At 39.6% G+C, this 25,190-nt stretch overlaps 2 protein-coding genes across 2 annotated transcripts; one reads left to right on the top strand and one right to left on the bottom strand.

The window, feature by feature from the left end:
- Positions 1 to 10,373: 10,373 nt before the first annotated feature.
- On the top strand, positions 10,374 to 13,746 carry LOC120105057 (small ribosomal subunit protein eS1). The gene is made up of 7 exons (XM_039117121.3): positions 10,374 to 10,521; positions 10,617 to 10,664; positions 10,739 to 10,844; positions 12,611 to 12,748; positions 12,827 to 13,012; positions 13,127 to 13,327; positions 13,456 to 13,746. Exons 1-7 carry the CDS (start codon positions 10,511 to 10,513, stop codon positions 13,549 to 13,551), a joined length of 786 nt encoding a protein of 261 aa, XP_038973049.3. The 5' UTR covers positions 10,374 to 10,510; the 3' UTR covers positions 13,552 to 13,746.
- A 4,924-nt stretch (positions 13,747 to 18,670) lies between these two features.
- On the bottom strand, positions 18,671 to 20,431 carry LOC120107256 (F-box protein At5g07610-like). Its single transcript, XM_039120466.3, has one exon. The coding sequence runs from the start codon at positions 19,926 to 19,928 to the stop codon at positions 18,783 to 18,785; it is 1,146 nt and encodes a 381-aa protein (XP_038976394.3). The 5' UTR covers positions 19,929 to 20,431; the 3' UTR covers positions 18,671 to 18,782.
- Between the last annotated feature and the right edge of the window lie 4,759 nt (positions 20,432 to 25,190).

Genomic DNA, 25,190 nt, shown 5'->3' with positions numbered 1-25,190 from the left:
CTAAGGTGCCCAAATGTTCACCCTCCGATGTTGATCCACACAGGAATGGGTTCAAGACTCTAGCTCCACCAAAACTTGATTCTAATTGTTCAATCCTTCCAAAGGATTTAATTGGCTGATTTTCCTTCACTTCTTCCTTTCTACCTCTAAAACATTCACTAGCCTTTTTGTCCTAAAGAAGACCCTCTTGTCTTGGGTTAGGACAAAAGAGAGAGGCTTGTAAGAAAGAAGGGATAAGGGAGAGAGAAGGAGAGGCTTTTTCTTGGATGATCTTTAGAACCCCAAGGCACCTCCTATTTATAAGAGATGGAGGGATGCATCATAAAGGGATGCATCCCATCCACACACCTCATCATGATGAGGCATGTACCAAGAGATGCATCCCATCATGATGGGGTGCTAAGGAGAAGGGTGTATCAACTTCTTTCTCACATCTCCCTCTTAAATCCTGATGATCCAAGGGCCCAAATGCAGTGAACCAAAGCCAATGGTCCAGATCTAGGCGCCATCTAATGGTCCAGATCAGGGCATCATCATCCAGGGTGCCATCCAGTGGTCCAGATTCAGGCGCTGAGCAACGGTCCAGATCTTTCATCCAGAGAGCCATCCAGTGGTCCAGATTCAGGCGCTGAGCAACGGTCCAGATCTTTCATCCAGAGAGCCATCCAGTGGTCCAGTTTCAGGCGCTAACCAGTGGACCAGATCCTTCATCCAGGAAGCGATCCAATGGTCCAGAAGTGAAGGCCCTATCAAACCCAATCCAATTGGGTTTAACCAACTTAAAGAAAACATTAAACCTAATCAAATCAGGTCTAATTAAAGCCAAATGGGTTTCAACTCTTGGCTAACCCATATTAGGTCATGATCTAATCATATTAGATCAACCTAATCTAAGAATCATATTCGAATTTAATTCGAATCAGGAGCTAGGGTTTGCAACACGTGCTAGCATGTTCATCTTGCAAACATGATCTAATCCAATTAGACCCTTGATCAATTCCCTTGTGTGTGACCCATTGGGTTCCTTATCTTAGCCAGCAGTAGGTGCAGGTGCAAGTTGACCTAACCTGATTAGAATACCTCTAATCCAATTTAGGTTCAATTTAGTGCTAAACCTGACTTAGCAATCAGAACCTTTCTGATGCTTTGATCTAATCAAACTCTTTGATCCGATCAACCCACAAGACATGATTGACGTCTAGCAACGTATCATGTCTACCCGGAAGATGAGGAATGTATTGGACAAATCCAAACATACCCTTCAGTGGAAAGTTACTGTGCAATTCAATCCCTCAGTCATACTACATCCTGAATAAGTGCTCGAGTATGGATCAATATCAAACTCAATCACTTATTCATGTCTCTCTCAATCTTTTATATGATAATTCAAACAATGAAACATTAGAAACTCTTTCTAATATTCATTTTGCTTTGATCAAAGGCTTCTTGAATCATCATAAGATTAGAGTAAGTAGGATGTTACCTTCTCTTACTAGAAGTGACTGATTCCTTGTTGACCTACTCACAACCTTCGTACAAAATCCACCATATCCAGAATACCCCGTACACAACGCAATGTCGTGAATGAGGGTAAACCAAAACATAGCTTCAAGTGCATAAGGTACCATGGTGATCTCAGGTCTAAGGATCACTTGCACAACTCCCACTATGAGAACCATCTTTTGATAATTAAGTAAGAATCCATAAGATGTTCTCATGGCTGGTCATTTCAGTGAACTCATTCCTCTAATGAGCACCCACATCTTTGTATTAGTGTCTCACACAAGTGATTGTGAGATCAATCACCCTCTACATTGAGCATACATAAGATGTGCCAGTCTTTCCGGTAATATTGATCCCCGACTCAATATACCAATTTGACTGGGAATATTCTAAATTAGGATTTTAGGATTTTAGGTCTCACTGGTATGATCTCATCATAACCCTAAAACCAATGTCCTAATTTATGGGGTTCATCATCCAATAATAAAATAGATAAGCAGCAAATGATGAAACACAATGCCTTTATTGATATATATCGAGTGTCAAAGTACATGATTTGGAGGATTACAAAGAGAAACCCATCAAATGATTGGCTTATAGGGCATCTACTCTTTCAATCTCCCACTTGCACTAAAGCCAATCGCCCTTATATTTTAACCCCATACAATCGAGGTGACGATTGAATTGCTGCTGTGGTAGAGCTTTAGTAAATGGGTCTGCTATATTGTTCTTTGTGTCTACTCGTTCAATCTTGACGTCTTGTCTTTCGATTATCTCTCGAACAAGGTGGAAGCGTCTCAAAATGTGCTTGGATCTATGATGAGACCTTGGTTCTTTAGCCTGTGCAACAGCTCCAGTGTTATCGCAATAAACTGGGACTGGTCCGGCAATCTCAGGAACTACACCCAGCTCTGTGATGAACTTCTTCATCCAGACTGCTTCCTTAGCAGCTTCACTAACAGCTATGTATTCTGCCTCAGTGGTTGAGTCAGCTACAGTTTGCTGTTTGGAACTTTTCCAACTCACAGCTCCACCACTCAAAGTGAAGATATATCCAGAGATTGACTTGCTATCATCTGGATCAGATTGAAAGCTAGAATCTGAATAGCCTTCTAGTTTCAATTCTGATCCTCCATAAATCAGAAAAATATCTCTAGTCCTTCTCAAGTATTTGAGAATGCTTTTCACAATTTTCCAATGATCCTCCCCGGGATCTGCCTGAAATCTACTTACCATACCCAAGGCATAAGCTACATCAGGCCTGGTACATAACATAGCATACATGATCGACCCTACTGCTGAAGCATAGGGAATAGAACTCATTCTATTCCTCTCTTCAGATGTCTTAGGAGACATCTTCCTAGAGAGTTGTATGCCATGTCCTATGGGTAAGAAACCTTTCTTACTTCCATCCATGCTGAACCTCTTCAGCACATTATCAATGTACCTAGACTGGGACAAACCTAGCATCCTTTTAGATCTATCTCTATAGATCCTTATACCAAGTATATAGGATGCTTCACCCAAGTCTTTCATGGAAAATTTCTTTGATAACCAAGTCTTGACCGATTGCATCATTGGAACATCATTTCCAATGACCAATATATCGTCCACATATAATATCAAGAAGACAATAGCACTCCCATTAGTCTTCTTGTACACACAAGGTTCATCTATATTTTTAATGAAGCCAAACTCTTTGACTATCATATCAAAATGGATGTTCCAACTCCTAGATGCCTGCTTTAATCCATAAATGGATTTCTTAAGCCTACATACTTGATTTGCTCTCCCTTTTGAGACAAATCCCTCTGGCTGTGTCATATAAACCTCTTCCTCAAGGTGACCATTAAGAAAGGCGGTTTTGACATCCATCTGCCATATCTCATAATCATAGTATGCAGCTATAGCAAGGATAATCCGAATAGATTTGAGCATAGCTACTGGCGAAAAAGTTTCATCATAATCAATGCCTTGTTTTTGCCTGAAACCTTTTGCCACTAGCCTGGCCTTGTAGGTTTCTACTTGGCCATCAGCTCCTATCTTCTTCTTGTATACCCATTTGCACCCTATTGGAATCACTCCCTCAGGTGCATCAACCAAAGTCCACACTTGGTTTGTATACATAGAATCTATCTCGGATTTCATGGCGTCTAGCCATCTGTCAGAGTCCCTACTCTTGACAGCTTCCGAATAGGTCAGAGGGTCATCGTTATCAATGATGTGGGCTTCATCATTCTCAATGATAAATCCATACCTCTTAGGTGCATTTCGCACTCTTTCTAACCTTCGGAGAGGAGTAGTGTGTAGTGGTTGTACCTCTTCCATGGGTACATCTGGTTGAGGATTATTATGTGTCTCACCTTGTAAGTCTTGAACTTCATCAAGTTCAATTCTTCTATCCTTGCCTTTTTCTAAGAAAAACTCTTTTTCCAAGAAAGTGGCATGCCTAGCAACAAATACCTTTTGTTCGGTAGGATCATAGAAGATATATCCTAAACTGTCTTTAGGATAACCTACAAATATACATTTGTCCGATCTAGCACTTAGCTTATGTCCAAAATTTCTTTTGACATAAGCATGACAACCCCATATCTTAAGATACTTAAGATTAGGTTTCTTTCCTTTCCATATCTCATATGGAGTGCTAGATACAGACTTAGATGGTACTCTATTTAATACTAATGCAGCAGTTTCTAGGGCATGTCCCCAAAAGGAAATTGGAAGATTTGTGAAGCACATCATGGACCGTACCATATCTAATAAGGTACGATTCCTTCTTTCAGCTACACCATTTAATTGTGGCGTATATGGAGGTGTCCATTCAGAGAGTATACCCTTTAATTTAAGATAGTCTAAAAATTCACTAGAAAGGTATTCTCCTCCTCGATCAGATCGAAGGATTTTAATACACTTTCCAGTTTGTTTTTCGACCATACTTTGATACTCTTTAAATTTATCAAAGGCTTCGGATTTATGTTTCATTAGATACACAAAACCGAACCTTGATAAGTCATCAGTAAATGTGATGAAGTAAGAGTATCCATCTCTAGCTTGAGTTGACATAGGACCGCACACATCAGTGTGTACGAGTTCTAACAACTCACTTGCCCTTTCTCCATGTCCCGAGAATGGAGACTTGGTCATTTTACCCATAAGACAAGATTCACAAGTTCCTAATGATTCAAAATCATAAGGGTCAAAGAATTTATCTTTATACAACTTATGTAACCTTGTCTCACTAATATGACCTAATCGGTAATGCCAGAGGAGGGTATTATTAATATTCTCTCTTTTTCTTTTATTATCTTTGCCAATATGAAACATAACATTATTAAGACATAATACTAAAAGACCATTTTTCATAGTGCCATGACAATAATACTCATTAGATAAAGAAATAGAGCAACCATTGCTCTTTCCATTTATTTCGAATCCTTTCTTAAGCAACAAAGGAATTGAAATTATATTTCTAATGATTTTTGGCATAAAATAACAGTCTTCTAGCTTCAAGAACTTTCCGGAGGGTAGCTCCAGTATGTAGGTGCCAACAGCTTCAGCCTGGATGGATTCTCCTCCAGCGCCATATAGCTCGAAGTCACCTTTCTTCAGACTTCTAATTTTCTGCAGTCCATACAAAGATTTGCATATGTGAAAACCACAACCGGTATCCAATACCCATGAATTAGAATCAGAAGAACTTAATGTCATATTGGCATGTAATAAAAACATACCTTTTGATGCAACACTTGCATCAGGCTTCACACTTGCAAGAAAGCTCTTGCAGTTCCTTTTCCAATGCCCCGTCTTGCCACAGTGGAAACAGGTACCGGGTCCAGAGATTTTCTTTCCCTTCTTCTTTTTGATGCGACTCTTAGGGTTTAGTTTTTTCTTTGAACCCTTGTTGCCCGACTTCTTCTTTGAGCTCTCACCAACAAGAAGGATCGGACCCTTGTCCTTCTTGATGTGAGACTCTGCTGTTTTCAGCATATTTAGAAGCTCAGGCAGGGAGGAATTCAGTTTGTTCATGTGATAATTCACGACAAACTGCGAGAATGAGTCGGGTAGTGATTGCAGGATCAAATCCTGACTGAGCTCACTGTCCATAGCAAAACCAAGTTGACTTAATCGAGTGATTAAGTCTATAACCTTTAAACAGTGGTCTTGCACAGATGATCCCTCGATCATTCTAGCACGGAACAACTGTTTAGATATCTCATATCTAGCAGTTCTGCTCTGCTCACCATATAACTCCTTTAAGTTAAGGAGTATGGAGTGAGTATCCATGCTATCATGCTGCCTCTGCAATTCATTATTCATAGAAGCAAGCATGATACATTTGACAGTCAAACTATCATTTTTCCACATACGATATGTGGCCAATTCCTCCTCAGTTGCATCTTCCCCTGCTGACCCTAGGTCAGGGGTTTCAAGAATGTAGGAAAGTTTTTCTTGTGTGAGAACAATCTTTAAATTTCTCAACCAATCCACATAGTTGGGACCAGTCAATTTGTTTGTATCTAAGATACCTCTAAGTGAGAGTGAAGATGCCATTTTTGCAGAATTAATCTATAATTACAAAGAACACTAATATAAGCAGACCAATCATGATGACATGTATTCAATCAGACAAGGACTTTTATCTAATTGTTACTCCCACTATTTTTATCGAATATCATAACCCTCAAGTATGATGAACGAGAAAATACTAATTTTCTTAGTGGGGTTGAGATCCAAATTCCTTATAAAAGACCTTGTGGGAATCACAACAAGCCCTTATAAGTTCAAAGGTAGGAAACTCTTTCCAATTGTATCCCATGCAATTCCCAACTTTATTCTGTCCTCTAGCACACATATAGTCTTGTGGGAATCACAACAAACTATTGTGTCTAGTTAAGTCAAACCCTTCATTTTTATACAGTCATATTTGAATAATGCTGCCCTTGTGGGAATCACAACAAGGCAACATATTAAAATATGCCATATGCATCATATGCACCAAGATATTACAATATCAATCCCTAATACTAGCCTTGTGGGAATCACAACAAGCTAGCGTAGATATTGACATAATAATATCTAAGCATGAAGGAAGGACCTTTATAGTGTTATATCAGCAATTAGCTTTTCCATGGAGGTCAATCAAATAGTTGGCCAGGTAAGCAGATGGGAGGCTCTCCTTACTTAGTAAGGTCCTAATTAAATAACCACCTGTAGCCTCTTTCCTAGACACCAACTTAGTCAATTGATTCAGAATGGCTCAGCTTAAAGCAATTAACACTACGACTTAATTATGAATTTAGTGAGGGCTTTCAAATAATAGTATCTTACTAACATTAAGCTCAACCATAAAGGACAATCAAATAATTGGCCAGGAAAGCAGGTGGGAGGCACCCCTCACTCAGAGAGTGAGGTCCTAATTAAGTAACCACCTGTGGCTTCCTTCCTAGACACCAACTGAGTCGATTGTTCCAGAATGGGTCAGCCCAAAGTTTTCATACTACTATATTGGTCTCATTGCATATTCTATAATTTAGTACTAGCAATTATACTGTGCTACAACATGAATATAACACTATCTCATAGCATAAACTAATCATGCATACAAACAACCTAGCTATCTCATAGCATCAAGATAATAGCATGTATTATCATTTGGTTAAACTGATTAAGGGTGGCTCTGATACCACTGTTAGGGTTTCCCAGTGCCCTAGGGCGCAGCGGAAGATACGGGATTATAAAATTTTCTTATAAAACCCATTATATGAAACCCTAATAAGCCAAGATCACCTTAATAGTATAACCAAATAATGTAGAAAATATAATCTTGGTATAGAAGAATACCTATCACGCTATATCCAATATGTCTGAAGATGTCCTAAGGTGCCCAAATGTTCACCCTCCGATGTTGATCCACACAGGAATGGGTTCAAGACTCTAGCTCCACCAAAACTTGATTCTAATTGTTCAATCCTTCCAAAGGATTTAATTGGCTGATTTTCCTTCACTTCTTCCTTTCTACCTCTAAAACATTCACTAGCCTTTTTGTCCTAAAGAAGATCCTCTTGTCTTGGGTTAGGACAAAAGAGAGAGGCTTGTAAGAAAGAAGGGATAAGGGAGAGAGAAGGAGAGGCTTTTTCTTGGATGATCTTTAGAACCCCAAGGCACCTCCTATTTATAAGAGATGGAGGGATGCATCATAAAGGGATGCATCCCATCCACACACCTCATCATGATGAGGCATGTGCCAAGAGATGCATCCCATCATGATGGGGTGCTAAGGAGAAGGGTGTATCAACTTCTTTCTCACATCTCCCTCTTAAATCCTGATGATCCAAGGGCCCAAATGCAGTGAACCAAAGCCAATGGTCCAGATCTAGGCGCCATCTAATGGTCCAGATCAGGGCATCATCATCCAGGGTGCCATCCAGTGGTCCAGATTCAGGCGCTGAGCAACGGTCCAGATCTTTCATCCAGAGAGCCATCCAGTGGTCCAGATTCAGGCGCTGAGCAACGGTCCAGATCTTTCATCCAGAGAGCCATCCAGTGGTCCAGTTTCAGGCGCTAACCAGTGGACCAGATCCTTCATCCAGGAAGCGATCCAATGGTCCAGAAGTGAAGGCCCTATCAAACCCAATCCAATTGGGTTTAACCAACTTAAAGAAAACATTAAACCTAATCAAATCAGGTCTAATTAAAGCCAAATGGGTTTCAACTCTTGGCTAACCCATATTAGGTCATGATCTAATCATATTAGATCAACCTAATCTAAGAATCATATTCGAATTTAATTCGAATCAGGAGCTAGGGTTTGCAACACGTGCTAGCATGTTCATCTTGCAAACATGATCTAATCCAATTAGACCCTTGATCAATTCCCTTGTGTGTGACCCATTGGGTTCCTTATCTTAGCCAGCAGTAGGTGCAGGTGCAAGTTGACCTAACCTGATTAGAATACCTCTAATCCAATTTAGGTTCAATTTAGTGCTAAACCTGACTTAGCAATCAGAACCTTTCTGATGCTTTGATCTAATCAAACTCTTTGATCCGATCAACCCACAAGACATGATTGACGTCTAGCAACGTATCATGTCTACCCGGAAGATGAGGAATGTATTGGACAAATCCAAACATACCCTTCAGTGGAAAGTTACTGTGCAATTCAATCCCTCAGTCATACTACATCCTGAATAAGTGCTCGAGTATGGATCAATATCAAACTCAATCACTTATTCATGTCTCTCTCAATCTTTTATATGATAATTCAAACAATGAAACATTAGAAACTCTTTCTAATATTCATTTTGCTTTGATCAAAGGCTTCTTGAATCATCATAAGATTAGAGTAAGTAGGATGTTACCTTCTCTTACTAGAAGTGACTGATTCCTTGTTGACCTACTCACAACCTTCGTACAAAATCCACCATATCCAGAATACCCCGTACACAACGCAATGTCGTGAATGAGGGTAAACCAAAACATAGCTTCAAGTGCATAAGGTACCATGGTGATCTCAGGTCTAAGGATCACTTGCACAACTCCCACTATGAGAACCATCTTTTGATAATTAAGTAAGAATCCATAAGATGTTCTCATGGCTGGTCATTTCAGTGAACTCATTCCTCTAATGAGCACCCACATCTTTGTATTAGTGTCTCACACAAGTGATTGTGAGATCAATCACCCTCTACATTGAGCATACATAAGATGTGCCAGTCTTTCCGGTAATATTGATCCCCGACTCAATATACCAATTTGACTGGGAATATTCTAAATTAGGATTTTAGGATTTTAGGTCTCACTGGTATGATCTCATCATAACCCTAAAACCAATGTCCTAATTTATGGGGTTCATCATCCAATAATAAAATAGATAAGCAGCAAATGATGAAACACAATGCCTTTATTGATATATATCGAGTGTCAAAGTACATGATTTGGAGGATTACAAAGAGAAACCCATCAAATGATTGGCTTATAGGGCATCTACTCTTTCAGAAAGTATGTGATGATCTTGGATACTCATATAGAATCAATAAACCCCAATAACACCTTCCAGCTACCATTTTGGGTGAGGTCTTGAATTGACATAATGAGCCCGAATCTCCGTGCGACCATACTCACCCTTGTCATTACTAGTGGTCTAGTGGATAGTAGGAGTTTCTACTAAAACATCATTGGGATCAGTATGTAGAGTGGTATCGTTTAACAATCCATGCCACAAAGACATACCATTAATATTTATTGTATACTCTCGTAAAATACTTATTTTACTATTCTATCCTTTTCCATCCTTATTTTTGCATACATACCCATGCAATCTAACGCTGTTAAAAAAATTAACAGTTTCAATTAAAATGACTAAAATACTCTTAATGGATAGATGTGCAAAAAAAAAAAATATTTATAAGACGATCACGATGGAGACAAAAAAAGTAATTACAAAATTCTCTTTTATTTTAAATAAATATAATTTTTATTAATAGTGTTAGAAGAACCATTATACTAGAGGCATTTGTGTAAAAATATTATTTTATGAGGATAAAAATAAATATAAATTTTAAAAAGATATTTATATAAATTTAAATTTTTTAGAAAGATATTTATGCAAAATTTTTTTAAAAAGAACAACTAAAAATTTGATTGGAATGGCAAATCCGGCTAAATTGGTCCAACGTGGATCCAAATATTTTAGGTTATATTTGGATCATACGATCCCGACCCGATTTGGATGATCCACATGATTTTTTTTTTTTTTTTTTTGTCTTTTTTTTTAGTTTGTTTGGTTGATCCGACCCCATCTGACCTGATCAGCTCAGGGGTTGGGGCGGGTCCAAAAGCCCCACCCGAATATGAAACCGGGTAAGGTCTGGGGGAGTCCGATCCGACCCGTGCAGCCCTACTAGCGGCTATAAGAGGGGGTTCTAGGGCAAGGAGTTTCGCCCTTCTCGTTGCGTGGCGCCGAAAACCCTATCGTGGAGGAGGAGCAGCGGCAGCAACCGCAGACATGGCGGTCGGGTGAGGATGCGATCCTTACCTCCGTTTTTCCTCTATTTTTCTTCGCTTTGTGTTTCAATCTCTCATCTCTTTATATCCGTTTCCGATCCTTTCAGCAAGAACAAGAGGATCTCGAAGGGAAAGAAGGGGGGCAAGAAGAAGGCGTACGTTAATATCAACTCCTTTCCTATTTTTCCTCTTTTTATCGCTCAATTATGATTTGATTAATCTATTGCAGTGTTGATCCCTTCTCGAAGAAGGACTGGTACGACATCAAGGCGCCCTCAGTCTTCAACGTGAGGAACATCGGGAAAACCCTAGTCTCAAGGACCCAGGGTACCAAGGTTAGTCATTATTATTTTCGTGCTTGATTGATATTTTTTAGTGTTGTTCATAGAATATTCTTCCGCTACTTCTGTGTGTATTGTTTTTGTTGTGTTGAGTCTTGAAGATGTCTAAATTTTTTTTTTTTGCTAGCGTTTACCTAATTATAAAGTTAGTCTTTGGTTGAAAGAGAACAAAGAACGGTGTGAGATTGTGAAATGAGGATATTTGGATTCAGTCTAAAGATTTATAACTTGAGCCGTGAGTCCTTGGCATCGATCTTTTGCACAAATTGTTTGATAGGATGTTTGAGCATTCAGATCTTGTTTCTTCTGTAGGTTCTTTTTGTTTGCATTTGAATTTGCCTATCTGTTTTTCTTTTTTTTCCTTTAAGTTTATTTATAATTTCATGAAAGCTCTGTACTTCGTTTGGCGGGTGAATTAATTCCAGATGGTTACTTCGTTTCCATACTTGGTAGGTATCTTTTTGATATTTTTTTTCGGAAGATGTTATGGGTTGCATTTTTGGCGGGATATAATGTTGATTAAGCGAACATGGTAGAACCGTGGGACTACTTTGTTCTCACATAGGCTCTAATCAGGTTGCTTTTTTGCTTGCAAGACATCAGCAGGCTCGCACTCATGCAAATTCAAGTACAGGCAATTAGACATGCTAGTGGAACAGGGGTTTGCAGATGAATGACCCTGTGAGCAAGAGTAATTATATGGGTTGTTGTGATCGTGCAAATTTTAATTTGGATGATCCACTTTTTGTGTATGGATGGTTACCTTGGATGTTGCTTTCATGCTCACTCTGCCAATCTGTTTCTTGACATTCATGCTTGCAGATTTTATGGTGACTGAGCTTAATTAAAATATCGGTACACTTGTAGCTCTGTTTTTTGAAATCTATGACATTAGAATGGCACTTCTAAAAGAATTAATTAATAAACCATTTGCCAAATAGGTGAGATTTTTTTTCCTCTTATAACAAGTTTAGCTTAGTGGTTGAAGCTTTTGTATGAGCTTTTGCATCCCCAATTTTCTAGAGATCCTTTCTTCACTGCTTGTTCACCTGTACTAGTTCAAGTTACTTATGTTTACCATGAGTCTAGTTCCCATGTCAAGATGCAATCTCGCATGAGATGTGGTTGTGCCTGATGAGAACAGTGTGCGAAGCTGTATGATTTGTTTGTGTAGTAATATGAGATAAGGGGCTTGGACAGGCCATTCTGATCTTCTAGGGGTGTGCTTGTGCACTTTGGGCATGCAGAGGGTTTGGGCTGGTTGTGGGAGATTTTTTTTTCTTTAAAAATGGTGTTCTTGGTTGGTGTATAATTTGTATTTCTGTCTGTTTGTCTATGCATATATATATTTACTCTGAGAGATTTCAACACACTTTGATTTGTCTTGTTATGCTCAGGCTTGGTTTGAATCTCATTTGATGTAGCCAATTAGCAACTTCAGAGACAGATTCCTATTGGATTAGAAAAATAAGTACTGTAATTATTGACATCCTGTCATTTATAGCAGGCTGTGATTTCTTAAATACCATATCTGAGATGATCTGAGATGATCTGTGCATCACTGCACACATCAGTCTTGTGTATAAATGTTATTTTTGTGATACACATCTAGGGTAATTTTGTTCTTATGATTCCCTAAGGAATCAATCATCTAGATACTCACACCTGTGACAGGTCTCTTCCATTGCCATGTACATGCCTGGTTTGTTATTCTCTGGTAGTTGGTCATGTTTAAACTGTTTTGTCCCCTCATTATCCAGATTGCATCTGAGGGTCTGAAGCACAGAGTGTTCGAAGTTTCTTTAGCGGACCTTCAGAATGATGAGGACCAGGCTTACAGAAAGATCCGGCTTCGTGCAGAGGATGTTCAAGGGAAAAATGTCCTCACAAACTTCTGGGTATGTGCGTTACTTGGGTGGTAGCTTCATAACTGCAATATTTTTTGTTATTCATCTCCTTATAATTATCCCTTCCAGGGCATGAATTTTACGACTGACAAGCTTAGGTCGTTAGTGCGGAAGTGGCAGACTCTTATTGAGGCTCATGTTGATGTGAAGACCACTGATAGTTACACATTGCGGATGTTCTGTATTGGCTTTACCAAGAGACGTCCAAATCAGGTCAAGCGCACTTGCTATGCTCAAACTAGCCAGATCCGGCAGGTAAATAACATTTTGGGCTTCAACCCTAGTTATATGTGAATCATTATCTTTATGAAGTAGTAATAAGTTTACCCAAAAAGAAGTGTAATAGTTCATTTTTTGTATTATATTCAGATACGCCGCAAGATGAGAGAGATTATGGTCAACCAAGCCACGTCATGTGATCTCAAAGACCTTGTACAGAAATTTATACCTGAAGTCATTGGGAAGGAGATCGAGAAAGCTACAACGAGCATTTACCCGCTTCAGAATGTGTTCATTCGGAAGGTCAAGATACTGAAGGCCCCAAAATTTGATCTGGGGAAGCTCATGGAGGTACTCATTATCGTTCTCTCTATGCAGTCTCTGTCTGTGCCACTGCAATTGTAGAATGCCATTTTATTTGGAGCTTGAGTAGAAAGCTTACATTGTTGTCTAATTCTTTTGACTATTGGTGTTTGCAGGTTCATGGAGACTACAAGGAGGATGTGGGTGTTAAGATTGAGAGGCCTGCAGATGATGTCCCCATGGAAGGTGAACCAGAAGTTGTTGGGGCCTAAGAGAATGTGGCTCTAGTTTTGCTTTTTTAGAAATGGTTCTTTTTTGAGAAGATAAATGCCAGCCATTGATAGAGTGGATGGTATGGACTTGTGGTAGTTCTGATAGGTAATAGTTGCTTTCTGCATTTTCTGTTTGAGTTGATTGGTGACCAAACTAATTTATTTGGAGCACTATAATGAAATATGCTTAATCAATTCTGACTGCTTCTCTAAGTTTTTTATTTGATTTTTCTTGTGATGTCAATTTTGTCATCGATTTGTTGGTTGTGCTATCTATGAACAATTGATTTTCTTGCGTAGAAGCATGCTATTGGTTTGCAAACCTGTGTTTGGGTATGCTAGTATGACAGTAAATAAAACATGAATGCATGCTATTGGTTTGCAAACCTGTGTTTGGGTATGCTAATATGACAGTAAATAAAACATGAATGCAGCAGACAATGGGTTTGCCAAATTCTTCCCTGCTTGATTTGCTCTGTGGCGTCGACCATGGTTGTTGCAAGCAGTTATTGAAGGGTTAGTTTTCTACTCAGATATCTAATCACCCATTACAGCTGGGAAAGTGGAAAACCAAGGTCAGATCAAGGATTGAAGCTAATGCTTTTGTATGGGCACTCTCTACCCTGCTTTATTCTTTTTGCTGGTGGAGGTGTGCAACTCAATGTGTGGATGGCCCTGTTTTTTTGGGTAAACTTGTGGATGGTCACTCACCATCATCTTCTACGCCTCTTTTGATGACTTTATTTTTGGCCTGATTGTTGGTATGCGAGACAAGCTGCAAAAGCAGTGAAATCACCTGAAATGTTTTCGGGCAGGCTTGTGTTTCTAGTTCTGATAAATTGTAAGAAGGCAGCTTGATGAATTCTGCATCCTTTTTGAAATTCAATATATATGGTAACGAGCTCAAATTGTTCTCTACTGGTTGTGGGAAACATCTGAACTCAGTTTGATCCAATTTATATCATATCACGGAGGGCAGGGGCCATCAACTCCCCTCTGCGTATCTTGTCCGACCTGATTGCTTCCACCTCTCCGGCTCATTACCAAGCAGGTCTGTTTTAGTGTGTTTCTGACTCGGAGGATGTTGCATAAATTGATCTCCTAGAATCTTCTCAAGGCTTCACAAAATATTCTGTTAATCCACACATGCCACGGTAGCTGATGTGGGCAGCATTCTCTATTAGAACTTTCAAATGTAATCATGAGATGTACGATAGTTAACTGGCTATTTTTGGATCACTATACGGCACCACATCATTCAGAGATATTCACAAGAACTAAAATTCTTGAAGCGAAATAAATCTGAAGAACATATTTAACTAATCAAAGAGTTTCATGTTCAACTAATCCGAGGGGTTGAGTCCGCTTGACTTGTGTCTGTATCCACAAATCCTTGCAATTACGATGCACATGGTAAGGAATAGGGTGGACCATTGGCAGGGGGTGTCGATATTCTACGGGCTGTGGAGCTTGTGATTTGTAATCCACCGAACTCGCCCAGATCCAGCTTTCTTTCAATGGCAGCAAATCTTTCCTATACAAATTTATAAATCTTTGCTATTATAGCACAGGCCAAAGCGTAGACTAATGGATGCACCCCACCGTGACTACTTTCCAACTACCCATTTCAACATTTGGACGCAAGAAAAAAAAAAAACCCTCTTGCTGACACTGCATTTGATGGGGTTATTTTTGCAAGATGCTCTTCCTGGTGTTATTTTTGCATTATTCTCGACCTAATTTTCAAAACAAATTAAACCTAATCTGATGTAGGATTGTTATTGATTAGACCTGTGTTCAAGTTTTGGAGCTGAATCAAATATGGGTTGGATTTGACCTACACAAATCTTTGTCAAAATCATTGTGTTAGCTAGTCTTCAATAGAGAAAAAAGTCCCTGTACTTGAATCAGCACGCGCGCGCGCGCACACACACACATATATATATTTATTTATTTATTGGTTTGAATTGCTGGATTTACATCGTGAGCTGTTTCTTAACTCTACTAGCGGCCCATCGTCCGCTGCCTCGCCGGTGATAGTGGCCAGCCAGCACAAGGAAGAAGAGAAGAAGATCTCAAAAAAGATAGGGTATGATCCATGGCAACTCGACTTGAACCATGGTTAACTCCCTAACTAGCAGCCACACGTTCTCAGGAGTCCTGGACGACGGCGAAATTCGAACGAATCCGGTAGTCGGTGGCAGCGAAACTCAGAAGAAGGATGCCGAAACAGGGAACCCCTGGTTTGGAAGGTATTCCGGTGATTTGCTAGCTTAATTCAATGTGAACAAAAGCCAAGACAACGGAGAAGGAGAAGAGGATTAAGGATTCTTACCTCGATCTGGCAAAGCCTCCGTCGGCTCTTTTCGACGAGGAATCGAGGAAGAAAGCTCAGAAAGAGGGCTTCGAATCAGTGGCTATTCTCGACCATTCTAGTGGAGAAAATCCAAGGAGGGGGAGGGGAATTAAATACCCGAGATTCTAGAGTTCAAGTCAAACTTGGATTGTTCTCGGGAGGTCTCCGACCCTATCAGAATCGGAGGAGAGAAGAAGACTCTTCCGCCTGAATCGCGCCACTGTGCACGGTTAGGCTGCGCTTGGCCTCTTCGGGCAGGCCCACAAGCCCACAGAAATTGGGTTGGGGGCTGGGCCAGTTACTCTGGGCCGGCCCACAAGCCCAAAAATCCGAGTTTTTACAACAGGACTCTAAACCACAAAAAAGAGAAAAAAGCGTAACTAGGACATTGTACAAATATCTACCTCATTAAATGTAACAACCGAGTATCTCACCCAAAATGGCTAGCCGGAAGGTATTATTTGGATTCCTTGATCCTGTAAAAGTACCCAAGATTTATCCAGCGAATAACCGATGTGGGACTAAACACACGCCCGCACGGGTCCTCCCATACTCTTTCCGTTCAAGCCCTGACGTCCTCGTTAGGCTAAGAATTCAAATCCATTCAAATCTAATCACAAATACCAAGATCAGCTCGTGGTCAATCCCAATGGATCCGTGTCGCAGTGTCCCCTAGTCCATATAGGTTATGGGCTAGGTCCGCTCTAATACCATTTGTAACAATGTAGGATCTTACCCAAAATGGCTAGCCAAAAGGTATTATTTGAATTCTTTGATCTTGTATAAGTACCCAAGATCTATCCAGTGAATAACTGATGTGGGACTAAATACACACTCGCACAGGTCTTTACATTACTCTTTGTTGTGAATGATGACGAGGAAAGCCTACAAAGTCATCATCCCATCATACACCCTCATGGTCTCACGCACGGAAACCATTGGATGAGTAAATAATAGATGATAGTGGAACATTCTATTTATGCATCCCTTGTATTAACTAGATGATAACAAAATATTCTACTTATAATCATTTCCGATTCTCACATTTAACCGATCCCTTTAACCTATGCCCCTACACTGATGGTCCCCAAAATAGCCCCGTCTTGAGTGAGAAGAGGGCAAAGTATGGAAGAAGATGAAGTGAGAAAGAAGAGACCAAGTTTAAGAACCATTCATGGTTAAGGTAAGAGCATTTTTGTCCTTCTAAACTCTTAACTAGGTTTGGTCAATGAAGATTAGCGGAAGAACTGATTTGTATAAATGGAGAACTTTATAAGGATTTTATATAAATATGAAAAGGACAATGATTACTAGGCAAATAAACAAGATTTTAAGAAATAATTTGTAAAAACCCTTTAATTTAATGTATTTCGATGCTTAAAATTTTGGTTGGGTGGTCGGTGTTTTTTGGAGCCATACACATGGCCAGGGTTCAAACCCATTTTAGAACAAATTTTAGTAGGCTACTTTAATGTTGAACATGACATGTGGCCTTATGGAAGGTGAGGGGAGTGGGCGTTCATCCGAAGAGGTTAAAGGAAGTGAAAGAGAGGAATATGGCAGGGGCTCGACTCTTCCCTCTTTCCTTCCAAAATTGTCACTCTAGGGGCCTCTTTGGAGCTCTGTAGTTGAAGTTATACTACAAGTTAAGTCGTATTGCAACTTAAGCTATAATATAGTTGACTTATAAGGATGCTCACTTCTTATGCTTGGAGGAGAGTTTGGGAAAAGATATATTTCTGACAAACTTTTCATTGAGCAGCTTGTGAACGGATGCCAAGTTGGAGCACTCGATATACATGGAGATAATAGTGTTCTATATGAAGTTAGTATCGAAGCCGCAAGTGACGAGGCCTAAGTGTGGAAGGCAGTGTAGGCATTGAGGAGATCAGAGAAGGTGAAAGAGAGGGGCGGAGGGAGTAGGAGGTAGTAGAGGAGGAGGAAGAGAAGAGCGACACGGTGGAGATCTGAGGTGGTTGTGGCCCTCCCGAAGGTAGAGGAGGGAAGGGAAAGAAAGGAGGAGGTGGAGAGACATGTTGCAATGAAGTTTGAGGAGAAGGAGGCAATGGTAGCCTCTCGAAGGTAGCAAAAGCTCGCGGTGGCATTGAAGGCAGTGGCGAGAAGGAACTCAGGAGCAAGGCTAGGGAGGAGATATGAAGAGGAGGAGAAGATTTTTTTTTTAATAAGATACCAACTCAAGTGGCTCTAACTTGTTTCGTAGCTATTTTGATTGCAAATCGACTTACTACAAGATAACTTGGAGTTGCAACCCAACGAGTAACTCAACTTATTATGCAATTTGAGTTATAGGCATCCAAACAAGTGAATTGGCTTGCACTTGCAACTTGAGCTGCATATGGCTCCACTTGTAGGATTCCAAACAACCCATAAATAATATCTTTTTCCTTCTCTAATTGCAAAATATTCAGTGAAAGGGTAAATAAATCCATCCTTCTAAATCAAAATCAAAGGCAAATGCGATTAGATGAGTGGGGCAAATCGTGATAGTGTAAAAAGCTTAATATATAGAAGCATGACTGACCCTGATAATATATTGAAGCATGAAATAATATGAAAAGCAGCATCTTACTGTAAATGTTTAACAAATATGAAGGATAATAATAACACAAGCATGTTGAATTCGAAAATGGAGCAGCAACTACGTGTTTTAGAACTCATAACTCTGGAATATGTCAATAATTAAAACAAGAAAACTAGATAAGTTCAAATCATACAAACCAGAAAGTTCTTCACACTGCAGACAACTGAAAAAACATAAATAGTAGAAAAATACAATACATTAATTATGATATCTTGCAACCCTTATTGCAAATCCTAGCAAACAGAAAGCATAATATCCATCATCACCAATGCATTAAATACCATCATTTCTGAAGCAATCCGAAAAGCAAGGCGTATAGACAAAAAGACCTAGAAGGCGGCCATGACCGAAGGCACAAACCTCTTCCAAGCGAGCATTGTTCCAGTTGTAGGCGAAGAGTTTACGAAGAACTTGTAGATAGACAATATTTCCATCCGGATGGAATGCCGATATATCAAAGTAGCCAATGGAAAACGGGGATAACTGATGCAGAGCCATCTCACCTTGATTCATCTCAACTATGGTTTTGATATCAGCACGATGCTTCAAAATCCATTGGTTATTATCTAAATCCTTGAGAACCCAAATTTGCAGTTCAGTTTTACCTTTATGGGCATAATGCAGGTAACCCCCAGAGAGCCCAATACATCGGTTCTGAAGGGAAAACCTCATGTGTCCGTGGTCCGTGGAACTTGGTAGCTCGATCCTCCGATGAACCTCTCTCTCAAGATAAACTGCCATGAGAAGGTTGTGAGTATAAGCTAACTTGTAAATAATTCCTTCATGGTAGACCCCCGGTGAGCGGAGAATTCGAACGGAATCGTTGTCCCACAGTGGTTGGCACTCGCCCCACTTCCCCGTCTTGGATGAATAAGTTTCAAGCTCGGTTGATCCCCGACTTTTCTTGAAGTGAATGACATGGTAGTGAGGCGAGCGTCGGGGATCGAAAGCCAGCACTAGTTTTCGAAGTCTTCCAAAACGTTCAGGGAGAGCAGCCCATTTCTTAGTGGCAGGGTTGCAGACAAAGTATGTAGAGAGAAGTGAACGTGGATTCCATGTGCTGCAGAGAATCAAACCATTGGAACAGTCCACGATCCGAATATTTTCAGGAGGTGCCAAGAAGCTGAGCGTAGGTTCAAGCGTGCAAACGGTTGATAGTTTGATGTATGCGCTGGTCGACCTCTTGAAGAGAAATGGCGACCGGTCGGGGAGTGCAGGTCTCACGTTGTAGAAGAGACCGGACACAGTGCATGGGAGCTTGCTCTGATAGAAAGGGTCAGAGGTGAGGGCGAGCCATGACTTGGAGACGCATTGGAATCGGAAGAAGGATTTCGCAGGCAGTCGATAGAGGATCTCGGCCACAACATCCTCCGTTAATTTGGTTGCAGGGCGATTCCTTCTTCTACTAGTAGAGGCCATCTTCTCTCTCGGCTGGATCAATCCTCTTATCAGTTTGGGAGAGCTACGGAAGGAGCTTTGCCTCTTGTCTCCAGGAAGCCTCTGTGATCGTAGGCAACGAATACGGCAAAATAGTAGAGGATGGTTGACTTAATGGCAGAAAAAGGCCAAAGGATGAAAGCTCTCATTCTTTTTTTCTTTTTTTTTTTTCGTTTGGTAACAAAGATGAAAAGTTTTTAATTTTCCTCTGTGATGGCAGACAATGAATACGGCGAAATGATCGAGGATGGTTCGACTTAAAATAACAGGAAAAGGCCAAAATATGAAAGTTCTTTAATCTTCCTCTTACGTGCTGGTGAGGCTAGGACATATCTTGAAATGAGCTGATCTGATCTAGATATACAATCATGGATTGGACACGGTCCAAAGGGAGACCTGTAGGAGCTTTGGATCCACTGGTCTACGATTAGATCTAGTACAACCATACTAGATAGACAACCCACCCAAATAAGATGTTATATAAAAGGTACCCCATTCAATAATTGTAGGATCTGAGAAGGGTTAAAGATATACGGTTTTGCTCTTGTATATAGGGAAACTGCTTTCATATTTCAAATTCTTAATATTCAGACCACGATGAAGCAATTTTACCATTGCACTAGAGAGCTCTCCTATAGAAATTATATGGCACGGGTCAAAGGATGGTGTCTAGAGGACTCGCATGTAGATTGGCCCTTTCCCTTCTATGCATCTAGGTGCAAATATTTTTGATGGCAGGCTTAGTTGTGCTGATTTCCAGTAATAAATACAGGCTAAGCTTGCTGGATGGAAGTCGAATAGTTTATCTTGGGTGGGCAGAATTACCTTTTGGCTAACAATATTTTGAATATTGTTTCTAATCATTGGCTTACATGCTCTTGGATCCCTGATATTATTCTTGACAAAGCCGGTTGGGTTCTGAAAATTTATACGTGATAAGGGTTATACTAGGAATGGTTACCACCATGTCAACTGGAATGTTCATTTGACTAGCTAAGGATAGAGGTGGCCTTTCTATGAAAGATCTGAAGATCACTAAGACTGACTTCATCTACATATTTTAAATGATCTAGCTAAATGTTGGAGCAGAAGTTTAAATGGATACTTCAAAATATCTTACTCCAAGTCCTGCATCCCATTAGCAGTTTGTAATCTAATTGGGCATATTCTTCGTATGTGATCCCCCTTTCCCCCTTGACTGTAAGGGGCTTTTGAACTGTTACTGCCTACGTTAATGTAAAGACCATTTGGGGCTGAGTCGGATTTTAAAATTGGACCCATTTTATTTTTTGGATTGGATCTGAGTTTACTAAATTCGGATCCGATCTGACTCGATCTATTTAATTTTTAGAAGAATTTTGAAGTTCGAATCCCACGATCCGAATTCGGAATGACAGGTATTGTCATGGAATGAAGGATGTGGGTGAGTACTGCTTCTTTTCACAGGCCTCAGGAAGTGAGAAGGAGAGCTCATGGCAGTTCAGGCAACTAGGGATGAGTTCACTCGGAGATACCAAATAGGGGAGTTCTGCCCTGCGGCAGAGCACTTACTCTCACTGTGGCAGGGACGCAGAGGAGAAGCAGCAGCACTGCTTTGTTCTAGGGGCTGATTTCAAGCTGGATAGGCCTCTGAAGGTGGAGAGGGAGCAGGAGGAGGGCCAGAGGCCTCTGCGCCACTTCTTCAATGAGTGGCCGCAGAAGACCAGAGACTTATGGGTGGATTTGGAATGGGAGAACTCCAACCAGGCGGCTGCCTACTCCAAGACCTGGTTCTCAATCTCCATCCCAATGTCCATCATGACTTTCCCGGTCACCGGTTCCGAAATCCCAATGGTGCAGTCCTCATGGCCTACTGATCCCTCCATCTCAATACATTGTTCCTTTCTTAGGCCCTTGCTCAACCTAAGAAAGCATGAACTGGTTACTCGTAATCTTATTTTCAACACCAAAGCATTGACTTTACATTCTTGGCCTCTTCCACATCACAGAAATTAGTGAAGAGTGACAATGGGGGCCTATTTATGTCAATCAAATGGATGTTCAAGAAGTGGAAGTAGTGATGAGCAGGAAAGTAACTCATGCCGGACTGCTTCAAACCAAAACTAAGAAAGCTATAACACTAACAAAGCACAAAACCAAGAATCCAGCTACCCTTCCAAAAAAATTTCATTAAGCAATACTAGTGCAAGAGACATAAATCTATCCGAACAAGCTTCGAACCAGGCCCAAATATTTTGGGTTGGAACTAGATTATACATAGATCCGACCCGACCCGAATGATCTATTGGATCAAAAATTGTAGCCATGGATCCGATCTAACCCTACTCAATCTTCTATTGGGTTGGGTTTGGATTCAAAATTAGGATCTGAATAAGAAATCGGATTGGGTCGAAGTTATGATCCGATCCGATCCGACCTATTTGCACCTATAGTAGCGAGAGAATAGTAGTTATCCCATCCTACTTGAAATGCACCACAGATGCTTATTTTTTGCCCTCCTTTTTGCTAACAGCTGGAGATGTATACGCAGCGAGCAGGAAATACCCACTATTAATTCTTAAAAGCAGCTCCTGGCATAGATCCATTACCCCAGTTGTCACTGAAGCACCACATACTTTTCAGTGATTGGTCGCTAATCTGTAGACACAGCGCTCTTGCAGATTTCGCTGCTATTTGGACTAAGGTGAGGCATGTTCCCAATCATCTGGTTAACCTTTAAACCCTCCTCACACCTTTCTGGTTCTCTAGTAATGGAAGATGACAAGAAGCTTGGCACGAAGTTCTTTCTATTACACTGGAAATCTGGTATCATGGGCAAATACTTCAATTGGCTCATGGCTTAGGGGAATAAAGGAATGAAGGAACAATGAGATTGCTATGGGGCCCTACACATTTTAGGTTCTTAATGCTGAATATTCTCCCATTTAGTATTCATTGTTCTACTTACGTAACTGATCACTTGAGCTTGCTACTTATGTAAATACTTTTTCATCCTCAATAAATGCTGCGTGGCTATCTACTTAGCCTCCTTTACCATCAAAAAAACAAACAGCTCAAGGACATCTCGAGCTTCCTAGTTTGTATCTTTGGGCGGATTGTGTAGCGTTCATGGTTCATCGTAGCTAGTTATGACAAACCCAATCATTTTAACATGTTTAATATATGGAATCTTGATTCGTTTTGGTAAATGAAAATAGAGTGAGATATTTGAAATTTTGGAGTGTCATTTAGTCATGATTCCTAATCTTCTTTTATTTTTATGTATTTGAGGCTTGTAGAGAATTTTGGACACATAATGGGAGGTAGCCCTCCCCCAGCTACCACTACAGCCCCACTTTATGACAAGAGAGTTGTTTTGATTGCAAGTCTCTCCACCAGGAGATAGACCTTGCAAACAAACTGCTAGTACATTCCATTTGACTGCAACTTGACTATGCATTAGTCTCGAGAATATCTTATCTACCTGTGTAAAAAGAAATACAATCTTAGACAAACTTGAACGAGTCAAGTAGACGGTAGCATGATGTTTCTTAAAAAAAAAAATCAGTTGAATAATGGATAGATTAATGCTTTTGATCCATTGTTAGCTTAAGTATCAGTATTTGTTTCATTTCTTTTATTTAAAACCATCAACAACTCAAGCAAAAAGTTCCATCATTTTTTAGAATTTTGGAACGGGGAAGTCAAGACTTGCTAGTTCTTGTCAAGCCAACGGTGTCAACCCCTAAAAAGAGGGAATAGAAAGCTAGCAGGACAGAGGAAATGCTACAGGTTAGCTCATTTTCGCCGGCTAATAGGAAAGATACCGAAAGCTTCTCTCACTAGACTTGTTTCAAAGAAACGGTAAAGACATTATGGGCTCGTTTGGTTCGCAGAAAAAGAAGAGTAGAAAGTGTGGTCAATGGAAAAGTAATGAGATGTCTCTTGTTTGGTTGGAGTTTTCAAATGAGAGAGACGGAAAAGTTGTATTCCCATGAAAATATGATTCCTACATTTCATGGAAAAGTCTTTCCCATGAGAAACATAGAAAGATTACTTTCCCATGAGGCGGAAATCACTCCATTTTTACTTTTTCTCAAAAAAGCCCTTCAGCATTAAAGAGGCATTAAAGACCTAATTTTTATTAAGGGCATAATAGAAATTATACATAACTTTTCTAGGAAAGTGGATGGCTAACCAAACATAAGCACTTTGAAAATTTGTCACTTTCCCATTGTCAACCAAACATGCCAAAAGTACTTTCCTAGATATCCTCTTCCTAGAAATTTGTTTCACAGGAATCATATTCATAGAAGGAAAAATACTTCCCGTGAACCAAACGAGCCCTACATTTTAAGTTATAGAAAAAAAACACGTTACATTCTAAAATATTTTAGTGATGATTGAGACCAAACTGATGTCAACCAAACGACTTAGAGGAATGATGGTATATTATTGCACTTGCCAAAAAAAAATGAAAATGGTTTATATAGTTAGTTGCCATTGCTCTCCTTGGCCCCTTAAAAGAGCTAGAATTTCTACAAGGTGAAAAAAAGGGTTCTCTTTTCATATATATATATATATATATATATGAAATTGTATGTCTATCGTCATAAATTTATTATTTGCAACTAGACCCCCATCAATTAGTCTATTTACATGTATATCCTTATAAATATTTGAAATTACACAGATACCTTTGCAGATTTGTTACTTATATGTATATCCTTATAAATTATTTTTCTGTATATATACTCTCACAAATTTACTATTTGTTTACATATACTCTCATCCTTTTATAAATGAATTCTTTTTGTATGTCTTTCTTTATTAAGTTAAGATAAAAGCATATATGCAAAAAGAAGCAATTTACAAGAGCACACGTGCACAAACAAATATCTTATAAGAATATACATATAAGTAGTAAATTTATAAAAGTATTTATATAATTTTAGATACTTATAAAGGTACATATACAAAAGAAATAATTAGTGAGGGCATAAATATAAATAGCATATTTGTCAGAATATTCATATATTTTTTAGATAACTGTAAAGGTACAAAAGCAAAAAGTCGAAAAAAATCCTTAACAATTCATCGAACTCAATCATAATGGTCAAACAGTTTTTAGCAAAATTAGATTACGGGTTTGTTTATATAGGGTTAAAGTTAACAACCTTGCAACTCTGGCCAGGCAAAGGAGAAAGGTAGGAATGATGGACGGAATGGAGTGTTTTATCAAGCCATAGTTTGTTTCCCTACTAT

The sequence above is a fragment of the Phoenix dactylifera genome, chromosome 7 (genome assembly GCF_051530095.1).
Source record: "Phoenix dactylifera cultivar Ajwa chromosome 7, Ajwa_hap1_PhDact_Kaust_v1.1, whole genome shotgun sequence".
In the NCBI taxonomy this organism is placed as follows: domain Eukaryota; kingdom Viridiplantae; phylum Streptophyta; class Magnoliopsida; order Arecales; family Arecaceae; genus Phoenix; species Phoenix dactylifera.
Note: the sequence above shows the minus strand (reverse complement) of the source record. Positions and strands in the feature narration are given on the sequence as shown.

Bases quoted from the DNA above. Each gene is read 5' to 3' on its own strand.
- LOC120105057 (XM_039117121.3), top strand. The intron at 10,665-10,738 runs GTACGTTAATAT...AATCTATTGCAG, and splicing joins AAGGGGGGCAAGAAGAAGGC to TGTTGATCCCTTCTCGAAGA. The intron at 10,845-12,610 runs GTTAGTCATTAT...CTCATTATCCAG, and splicing joins CAAGGACCCAGGGTACCAAG to ATTGCATCTGAGGGTCTGAA.
- LOC120107256 (XM_039120466.3), bottom strand. From the start codon at position 19,928: ATGGCCTCTACTAGTAGAAGAAGGAATCGCCCTGCAACCAAATTAACG.